We start from the raw sequence: 12298 nt of genomic DNA, 5'->3' as shown, positions 1-12298 counted from the left end.
TGGAATTGCCTCACCTTGATTTGATTAAATGAGGGAATTGCCTCACTTTGATTTGATTAAATGATGGAATTGCCTTACCTTGATTTGATTAAATGATGGAATTGCCTTACCTTGATTTGATTAAATGAGGGAATTGCCTTACCTTGATTTGATTAAATGGGTCGAGGAATTGTTGTTTGATGTCTCTGGTCTGGTTCTTAATCATCTGTACACTGCAGCTCATACTGTTGGACATTCGCTCCATGTTGGTGGAGATATTGGCCACAGGACCACTGACCAGTGTCGCCAGCAGAAGGGTGTAGAGGACCCACCGCCCATACTTACCCAGAACCTCCGGTATCAGGATGCAGACGATGCACCGACAGGCTGCCGAGAGGCTCATTCCTATCAGCAATATCACAGAGATTGATCCAGCAATGTAGACGGACAAGAGGAAAGCAATGCCGTAGATATACCACAGAATGCCCAGGAGAGCACCCCCGGCGATGAGTCCCCCCACGGCTCCATACAGTCCACTCAGGTAAGGATTTTCGTAGAACCGGAAGCGGTGCCAGTCTTCTACGATGTGAGGCTCCTTTGTGGAGGAGGGCTTCTCAGGGGGTAGAATTGGCTCCTGGGAGGGACTTCTTTTGAGGGCTGAAAATAGCCAGTATAATTATATTATAAACAATCGATTGTTTAAAAATGCATATACATGTTAATCATATTCAAGAAATTTATTTTCATTCAGTCTATGAATTTCAAACAATGTTGAATGTACAGATATATATTACCCATTGTGATACTCCCAATGCTAGAAGCCCAATCTGTGTTCACTCCTCTATTTCCTCTTTACATGTTTTTTTTGTATATTTTTAGTTTCCTACAGAAGGAAATAAAACAACAAAGATGCACCACAAAAAGGATGTGTCCCCCCTGCTGTGTGACAATTTTAATCTCGTGTTTTGTTTATAGGCAATATTGACATATATTAACTGTATAACTGCTAATATTTCACTGGTCATCATTGTGCCACTTTGATCAGTGAAATGATAGCAGTCAATATTATCTGTTAATTGTGTTATTTTCAGACCTGATTAATTGACTGCTTTACCTTTAATACTTGTGGTAATGGTGCCTTTATGAGACTGTTTATCGATACATCTGTGTGTCTTTTGTCTGTACATATCAATCTTTGATTCTGGAAATAAAGTTGTGTATCTGTTACTAGTATCTCATGAAAGATGGGGGAAAAAAGAGAAATCTTATTTCAAATACATTAAAGAACACTAGTATATCACATAGATGTGAGTACTTTTCACAAGGTGCTGTTGATTTGTAGGAGGAGTTTGTCCCCCAGAAAGGACGCCGTGTTCTCTGGTACAGCTGTGGGCCCACAGTCTACGATTCCTCGCACATGGGCCATGCCCGGTCGTATATTTCTATAGACATTCTGAGGCGAGTTCTTCAGAACTACTTCAACTACGACGTCTTCTACTGCATGAACATCACTGATATTGACGACAAGGTGTGTAACCTCTGTAGTTCGCATATGCAAGAACATTTCAAAATCTTGGAAGAAATAGGTGGATAACATCAGTGATATTGAATAGCATAGTGTTCCCATCGATCTGTAAACAAAAAGAGTAGCTCTGATGTTCATGTTCTATCTTCACCTGTTCTATCTAAATAACACTACAAGTCTTGAGTTTAATGAAGGGAAACAGATTTTTATTAAATTTTATAACAGATCATTAAAATAAGATTGTTTGCACTTGAATTCCTTGAAATTAAATAGTGAACAACATTACAAGATAATTGTTGATATTTTCCTCCTTAGATTATCAAGAGAGCTCGTCAGAATTACCTGTATGAGGAATACCGGAACAAGAACCTGGCAGTGTCACAGATCCTGGGGGACGTGGAGGCAGCCCTGAAGGTAGCTGTTACTGGCCTTCAAGTTTAATTCAGGCCAAGTTTCATTGATTTTGATTGATAATGAATACTATTTTGTAAGGATCCTTTTGCAGCCTTTCCTAGTCAAACTGGAACAAGAGCAGGATCCCGACAAGAAAACCATGTACTATAAAATCAAGGTCAAGGTGGAAAAAGCTGTGTCAGAGGTCAAGGCCAGTCAGGATGAGGCTCAGTTTAGAGAGGTTAAAGTTTGATTTCAATATAAATCACAATCTGACATAATTGGCTTATCCAATGCTTTAACTTCATAGCATGGTAGTCATAATGCAATGTTTATTGTAAAAACTTCTTGACAGTGGATTTGAACATATATGTATTATGTTTGTGATACAGAGACTGTATGTTGATGGCAAGGATGTTCTCTGTGATTGGTTGGATAAACTCCATGGGTCAGAGGTCACAGACAATTCCATATTTGCCAAGCTGCCACAGTTCTATGAAGAAGACTACCATAAAGACATGGCAGCTTTAAATGTGAGTTTATACTTTATATGTTTATACAGAGTTTCTCAGTCATTACATGAGTTTGTGTCCATAGGTCAGATGTTTCTCAGTCATTACGTGAGTTTGTGTCCATAGGTCAGATGTTTCTCAGTCATTACGTGAGTTTGTGTCTGTAGATCAGTTGTTTTCCAGTTATTTTGAAGGTTTGTCTCTTTAGTTCAGTTGTTATACACCCCACAAAGTTTAGGGGGGGGGGTGTTGCACTGGAATCACCTTGTATGTCAGTCTATCTGTCCGTAGACATGATTTCTTTAACACTGATGTACAGATTTCATTAAAACCTTGTGTATATCTCATATGAATAATGAAGCTGTGCACTTACTATTTTGATTGTGATTTTTTGACATTCAAGGAGATAGAGATATTTTTTTTCCATTTTGAAGGGATATATATATATATTCTTTATCTATCACTAAATCAAAAATTTCCCTTTTATTTATTCATCACTGATTTATATAGATTTAAATCCTTTGGACTGAGGTACTCGATTTATACAAGAAATCTAGAGTATTATAGATGTGCAATGCAAATGGCATCATCGTTTGCACTTGTAGCTAGAGATGTGCGATTTTACCGTTATATCACGATAATTTGTCCCATGATGCGTATCAAGATCAGTGGAGAACAAATCGGTATTTTTGGACATATGTAAATTCCAGATAAATTACATTTATGCAGTTGGTTTAAATTAACTGTTACAGGAAGTAGCAAAAAATAACAACATGGTGTCCGAACATGGTAAAAACTGGTTGTGAGTCATTTGATTATTATTTGATCTGATTTTTTTTTTGGTTATTTGTTTCGTTGCAGTTACTTATACAAGATAAATGTTTGAAATAAGCTGAATTGGCCCTTTCCGTGCTTTAACACCAAAGCAGTAATGAAAATAACCGAGAATTCAGGGAAAAGAGAATGCCCTAAAATATTGCGATGGTATCATATTGTGAAAAAATTTCGTGATATATTACGATACAAACTTTTTGGTGATACCCATCCCTACATGTGACAGGTCTATTTATTGTTAGGTCCTTGTCATACACCTGTCAGGAATACACTTACAGGGCCGACATGTGTATTCTCACATCTCACAAGACGTGTATTCACGAGACATGTGTATTCTCACATCTCACGAGACATGTGTATTTTCACATCTCACGAGACATGTGTATCCTCACATCTCAGGAGACATGTGTATTCTCACATCTCACAAGACATGTGTATTCTCACATCTCAGAAGACATGTGTATTCTCACATCTCATGAGACATGTGTATCCTCACATCTCACGAGACATGTGTATCCTCACATCTCACGAAACATGTGTATCCTCACCTCTCACAAGACGTGTGTATTCTCACATCTCACGAGACGTATATCCTCACATCTCACGAGACATGTGTATTCTCACATCTCAGGAGACATGTGTATTCTCACATCTCACGAGACATGTGTATTCTCACATCTCAGGAGACATGTGTATTCTCACATCTCAGAAGACATGTATCCTCACATCTCACGAGTCATGTGTATCCTCACATCTCACGAAACATGTGTATCCTCACCTCTCACAAGACGTGTGTATTCTCACATCTCACGAGACGTATATCCTCACATCTCACGAGACATGTGTATCCTCACATCTCAGGAGACGTGTGTATTCTCACATCTCACGAGACATATGTATTCTCACATCTCACAAGACGTGTATATTCTCACATCTCACAAGACGTGTATTCACGAGACATGTGTATTCTCACATCTCACGAGACATGTGTATTCTCACATCTCACGAGACGTGTATCCTCACATCTCACGAGACATGTGTATCCTCACATCTCACGAGACATGTGTATCCTCACATCTCACGAGACATGTGTATCCTCACATCTCACGAGACATGTGTATCCTCACATCTCACGAGACATGTGTATCCTCACATCTCACGAGACGTGTGTATTCTCACATCTCACGAGACGTGTGTATTCTCACATCTCACGAGACGTGTGTATTCTCACATCTCACGAGACGTATATCCTCACATCTCATGAGACATGTGTATCCTCACATCTCATGAGATTTGTTTAGTTTCACCTGTCAGGAATACACGTACAGGGCCTAAATTTGTATTCTCATGTCTCATGAGATTTTTGTTGTTGATTTTTTGATTTTTTTTTTTAGAAATTTCAAGCATGTTAAACTGAGCATGATTCTGTCTCTTGTATAGGTCATACCAGCTGATGTCCTTACCAGAGTCAGTGAATATGTACCAGAAAATGTGGACTACATCAAGAAAATCATAGAGAATGGTTTTGGGTGAGACAATTGTTACTCTTTAGCACTGACTACCTGATTTTTGTGCTGCCAGCAGAACATGACTGGCAGACATGGCTGTGTGGGACTTCTGTCTAGGTTTAATACAGTAAAATGCGGTGATAGCAAACCTCCTGGGTCAGTGAAAAACAGTTTGTTATAATCAAACTTTCTTATATACAGTATTAATTTTGTTATTTTCCTCTCATATGAAAATAAATATCACTTCACAATAAGCATGAATTTGTTATAAACGCGATTTACTGTCAGTACATCTAGGACAGTTCTCATTTTATCTGAAAAATCAGTTGTATTTCAATTCTATATAATGGTCTTTAGTGCTTGCACACAAAATAAAAAGTTTGTTTTAGCTTTTCAAATAGTTAGGTATGTAGCCAACCTGGTCAGATATACTGATGTTGTGAATAAATTTATTAAAGATTGTTGATCCAATAACACCTAAGAAACTGCAAAATACAATGATAAAGTTGTAGAAGTAAATGATCGTACATGTACAAGTATATGCCTTCGTTAAGAGTTATCGTTCTTTGACCTAACAAATCAATCTCAGTGACAAATTGATATATGACAAATTCACTTCAAACTACAATAAATTTTGCAATAAAGATGATTTGTTTACAGAACAAAACCAACCATAATCTTTATCACAACAAACCACATCATGAAGAGTAGTTCAAAAAAAACTTGAATGTGAATCATTGAACATATAATTCAGATTGTTGCATCAAAAATTGTATGCCAATTAATTTTACAAGATAATTCTGTGCACCTAACTGAGTCATGTACATAGTAATAATTCAAACCATTTACAACACTTTTAGATACTCAATATTAGGTTACCCAAACACTAATTATGTACATACATATGTAGTAATAATTCAAGCCATTTACAACACTTTTGAATACTCAAGATTAGGTTACACAAACACTAATTATGTACATACATATGTAGTAATAATTCAAGCCATTTACAACACTTTTAGATACTCAAGATTATGTCACACAAACACTAATCATATGTTTTTAATTACAAACAATTTACATACATTACTAAGTGTCAGCAATGGTCATATGCTGCATAATATAAAGCATACTGTATATACAAAATGATCTGACAGCTTAATATAAATATGTCAAGAATTTGATGACAAACTGTATGTATACTGAAGATGATAATTACATGCCGGTCAATTCTCACATCTGTTGGAGGTGCACAAACATATAAAAGCTACACACAATATAAAGATATTCAAAATTAATTCATGTCAACAATAAACACACACTAAAGAACGATAACTCTAATGCAAGGTAACACACTTCCATCAAAAAGTGAATAAGCAACAATCGAGTTGAGATATCAATGTAAATAAAATGTAATTATATACTCTATACTTAATATCAACTTACTATGATATGTGTCTTTAATTACACGGAGTGATCAATTATAGATGTATAAAATTCACCTTAGAATCATTCAAGCATGGAAATTGTGGGAAAATATATACACAGAAGTATTCAGATATTTTTAATTCAGTTAAAGAACCTTGTCGGCATGGGCAGAATACATAATAATTATGTGTGTATATAATAACATCAAACATATGTGTACCTTATTCTTCTGACCAAGATGCTATATAATATCGTTTTCATTTTCGTTTGCTATGACAGTGACCGTTCATTGTTCAACATGCACGACTTGTGTACTCTGATGATGTTTTTAACAGGAAATTGTCAAACCTTGTTGTGCACATGATAAAACATTGCTATAGTGCGCGAATTTCAAATGAAAAATAAAATTACTTATTTCTAATTACATTTTGATTGCAAATAAGAAATTACAAAATTATATGATCAAAATTTTTAATGTACAAAAAGTCTCTGACAGTTACAAGGTACAAGTATTTCTTTATTATTGAGGTCAACTAAAACTCCAGTGATATTTGATGTGGAATCATTTTAATTCTTGGGGGACAATGTTTGCGGGTAAGCAAAATTTTGCTGGTTCATGGCGACGTAATTTTGTGGGTAAGTGATACAATGTCACTAGGTTTAAAAAAATATTCGAGGACACGTAAATTCGTGGGTAAGAGTGATCCACTACATCAATCCCCCATGAACAATGATGATTTCACAATACATGAACCACAGGTGACACAAATGTTATATGAACGCTCTAGAGCAGTTTCCTATCACATTCACATTTTACCTGAGGATTGAATATCTTAGTTGTGTGTTTTGAGGTGTGCAAGCATGGGGTAATTCTTTTTAAAGCCAATTCTGTAAAAAAAAAAAAAAATATACACATACTGTCATCATATTCCACAACCTAGACATGTACTCCTTATATTTACATTTTTTGACAAAACCTTTTTATGCCCCCACCATGACAAACTGTCATTCTGTTATTTTGTTGTGCTTATTATCTCTACGGATGTGCATATTCAATTGAAATTTGGTATATGAATACATCACGGGAATCTATAATAATATTTGAAAGAGCTGTGCACCTTGGACTTAGAATTTTTTTTGTTTCCTCTCATTATCTCAGTAGTACATGGACATTTTGAATTGACATTCTGAGTACAATTCATCACAAGAATATTATTTGGTGCAGGTAAAAAAATTTCCAGGGAGTTATGCCCCTTGGACACAGAAATTTTTAGACACTTCACAGTTTTTGCTCATTATCTTCATCATACATGGACATTCTGAATTGACATTTTGGATATAGATATATGAGAATACACACATCATGTACTTATAAACTTTTGGCAGAGTTGTAACCTTTGAGGGGGGGGGGGGGGAGGGGGGGGGGGGGCACATCTAGTTTTTTCAAGTTATCAGGTTGCTTGTGTGTCACAGCACTGTCATTTAGAAATTCAGTAGTAATATTTTATTACAAGCAAATTATATGAGAATTTTAGAAATACATATATTTCCATTTCTAATGTTTTTGTCTTTGATATCTCTCCACAAAATGTAATGATAACCATTTCCTCATGAATGAACAATATGCGTATGAATCTTGATAAATGTAATACGTCTATTTAGCAGTTGGGAATTTCGATAGAAATGAATGTATGAATATAAAAGTATGTAATTGTCATTTTTGAAAATAAATGAGGATATAAACTGCAATGCTTTATGTCAGCATACTCTTCATGAAGCACTAACTCACTTCATGAAGTATGCTGGCTTGGAGCAAAGCAAGCAGTTCACACATCAAATATTTAAAAAAAAAAAATGAAATTTATTTTTTGTATATACAGCTTTGAATTTGAATTCCTGGTTATCATTATAAATTATTTGGGGTCTTAATCCATTTTCACAGCTTTAAATTAATGGTTTTTAGGTCCTTTGTGTTAAAATGCAACGACTAGGTTTTAGACTCACTGCAATACATACATTGATTTTTCATAGTTTTAATCTATAGTAAATATAGCAAAAATAAGATCAAAGTGAAAATAAGACTATCACCAGTAACAGATTCCTGACCTTACTACAGGTTTAGATCTATAATATAACTATTCCTGACATTACTATAGTGTAACTATTCCTGACATTACTATAGTATAACTATTCCTGACATTACTACAGTATAACTATTCCTGACATTACTACAGTATAACTATTCCTGACATTGCTACAGTATAACTATTCCTGACATTACTACAGTATAACTATTCCTGACATTACTACAGTATAACTATTCCTGACATTACTATAATATAACTATTCCTGACATTACTATAGTATAACTATTCCTGACATTACTATAATATAACTATTCCTGACATTACTATAATATAACTATTCCTGACATTACTATAGTATAACTATTCCTGACATTACTATAGTATAACTATTCCTGACATTACTATAATATAACTATTCCTGACATTACTATAATATAACTATTCCTGACATTACTATAGTATAACTATTCCTGACATTACTATAGTATAACTATTCCTGACATTACTACAGTATAACTATTCCTGACATTACTATAATATAACTATTCCTGACATTACTACAGTATAACTATTCCTGACATTACTATAGTATAACTATTCCTGACATTACTATAGTATAACTATTCCTGACATTACTATAGTATAACTATTCCTGACATTACTATAGTATAACTATTCCTGACATTACTATAATATAACTATTCCTGACATTGCTATAGTATAACTATTCCTGACATTACTATAATATAACTATTCCTGACATTACTACAGTATAACTATTCCTGACATTACTATAGTGTAACTATTCCTGACATTACTATAGTATAACTATTCCTGACATTACTACAGTATAACTATTCCTGACATTACTATAGTATAACTATTCCTGACATTACTATAGTATAACTATTCCTGACATTACTACAGTATAACTATTCCTGACATTACTACAGTATAACTATTCCTGACATTACTACAGTATAACTATTCCTGACATTACTACAGGTTTAGATCTATAGTATAACTATTCCTGACATTACTATAGTATAACTATTCCTGACATTACTATAGTATAACTATTCCTGACATTACTATAATATAACTATTCCTGACATTACTACAGGTTTAGATCTATAGTATAACTATTCCTGACATTACTATAGTGTAACTATTCCTGACATTACTATAATATAACTATTCCTGACATTACTATAGTATAACTATTCCTGGCATTACTACAGGTTTAGATCTATAGTATAACTATTCCTGACATTACTATAGTGTAACTATTCCTGACATTACTATAATATAACTATTCCTGACATTACTACAGGTTTAGATCTATAGTATAACTATTCCTGACATTACTATAGTGTAACTATTCCTGACATTACTATAATATAACTATTCCTGACATTACTATAGTATAACTATTCCTGGCATTACTACAGGTTTAGATCTATAGTATAACTATTCCTGACATTACTATAGTGTAACTATTCCTGACATTACTATAATATAACTATTCCTGACATTACTATAGTATAACTATTCCTGACATTACTATAGTATAACTATTCCTGACATTACTACAGTATAACTATTCCTGACATTACTATAGTATAACTATTCCTGACATTACTATAGTATAACTATTCCTGACATTACTATAGTATAACTATTCCTGACATTACTATAGTATAACTATTCCTGACATTACTATAGTATAACTATTCCTGACATTACTATAGTATAACTATTCCTGACATTGCTATAATATAACTATTCCTGACATTACTATAGTATAACTATTCCTGACATTGCTACAGGTTTAGATCTATAGTGTATCTATTCCTGACATTACTATAGTATAACTATTCCTGACATTACTATAGTATAACTATTCCTGACATTACTATAGTATAACTATTCCTGACATTACTATAGTATAACTATTCCTGACATTACTATAGTGTAACTATTCCTGACATTACTATAGTATAACTATTCCTGACATTACTATAGTGTAACTATTCCTGACATTACTACAGTATAACTATTCCTGACATTACTATAGTATAACTATTCCTGACATTACTATAGTATAACTATTCCTGACATTACTACAGTATAACTATTCCTGACATTACTATAGTATAACTATTCCTGACATTACTATAGTATAACTATTCCTGACATTACTATAGTATAACTATTCCTGACATTACTATAGTATAACTATTCCTGACATTACTATAGTATAACTATTCCTGACATTACTATAGTATAACTATTCCTGACATTGCTATAATATAACTATTCCTGACATTACTATAGTATAACTATTCCTGACATTGCTACAGGTTTAGATCTATAGTGTATCTATTCCTGACATTACTATAGTATAACTATTCCTGACATTACTATAGTGTAACTATTCCTGACATTACTATAGTATAACTATTCCTGACATTACTATAGTATAACTATTCCTGACATTACTATAGTGTAACTATTCCTGACATTACTATAGTATAACTATTCCTGACATTACTATAGTATAACTATTCCTGACATTACTATAGTATAACTATTCCTGACATTACTATAGTATAACTATTCCTGACATTACTATAGTATAACTATTCCTGACATTACTATAGTGTAACTATTCCTGACATTACTATAGTGTAACTATTCCTGACATTACTATAGTATAACTATTCCTGACATTACTATAGTATAACTATTCCTGACATTACTATAGTATAACTATTCCTGACATTACTATAGTATAACTATTCCTGACATTACTACAGTATAACTATTCCTGACATTACTACAGTATAACTATTCCTGACATTACTATAATATAACTATTCCTGACATTACTATAGTGTAACTATTCCTGACATTACTATAATATAACTATTCCTGACATTACTATAATATAACTATTCCTGACATTACTATAGTGTAACTATTCCTGACATTACTATAGTATAACTATTCCTGACATTACTACAGTATAACTATTCCTGACATTACTATAATATAACTATTCCTGACATTACTATAATATAACTATTCCTGACATTACTACAGTATAACTATTCCTGACATTACTATAGTATAACTATTCCTGACATTACTATAGTATAACTATTCCTGACATTACTATAGTATAACTATTCCTGACATTACTATAGTGTAACTATTCCTGACATTACTACAGTATAACTATTCCTGACATTACTATAGTATAACTATTCCTGACATTACTATAGTATAACTATTCCTGACATTACTATAATATAACTATTCCTGACATTACTACAGTATAACTATTCCTGACATTACTATAGTATAACTATTCCTGACATTACTATAGTATAACTATTCCTGACATTACTATAGTATAACTATTCCTGACATTACTATAGTGTAACTATTCCTGACATTACTATAATATAACTATTCCTGACATTACTACAGTATAACCATTCCTGACATTACTATAATATAACTATTCCTGACATTACTATAATATAACTATTCCTGACATTACTATAGTATAACTATTCCTGACATTGCTACAGGTTTAGATCTATAGTGTATCTATTCCTGACATTACTATAGTATAACTATTCCTGACATTACTATAGTATAACTATTCCTGACATTACTATATTATAACTATTCCTGACATTACTATAGTGTAACTATTCCTGACATTACTATAGTGTAACTATTCCTGACATTACTACAGTATAACTATTCCTGACATTACTATAGTATAACTATTCCTGACATTACTATAATATAACTATTCCTGACATTACTATAGTATAACTATTCCTGACATTACTATAGTGTAACTATTCCTGACATTACTATAGTATAACTATTCCTGACATTACTACAGTATAACTATTCCTGACATTACTACAGTATAACTATTCCTGACATTACTATAGTATAACTATTCCTGACATTACTATAGTGTAACTATTCCTGACATTACTATAGTGT

General features: G+C 33.0%; 1 protein-coding gene across 7 annotated transcripts in view; it reads left to right on the top strand.

Annotated features, from left to right (window-relative positions):
- LOC125647948 (cysteine--tRNA ligase, cytoplasmic-like) overlaps positions 1-12298 on the top strand; it is a 105547-nt gene that overhangs the window by 76921 nt on the left and 16328 nt on the right. For 5 of the 7 annotated variants that reach the window (XM_048874823.2, XM_048874821.2, XM_048874820.2 and 2 more), the window contains 5 exons: positions 1322-1507; positions 1820-1918; positions 2010-2138; positions 2290-2430; positions 4684-4772. In XM_048874823.2, coding sequence (XP_048730780.1) covers positions 1322-1507; positions 1820-1918; positions 2010-2138; positions 2290-2430; positions 4684-4772 — 644 coding nt within the window. Of the gene's footprint in view, positions 1-218; positions 521-858; positions 1508-1819; positions 1919-2009; positions 2139-2289; positions 2431-4683; positions 4773-12298 lie in introns of all 7 variants that reach the window. The other 2 variants (XM_048874824.2, XM_056142703.1) reach the window with 2 other exon arrangements.

The sequence above is a fragment of the Ostrea edulis genome, chromosome 6 (genome assembly GCF_947568905.1).
Source record: "Ostrea edulis chromosome 6, xbOstEdul1.1, whole genome shotgun sequence".
In the NCBI taxonomy this organism is placed as follows: domain Eukaryota; kingdom Metazoa; phylum Mollusca; class Bivalvia; order Ostreida; family Ostreidae; genus Ostrea; species Ostrea edulis.
This window is presented reverse-complemented; position numbering and strand designations above follow the sequence as displayed.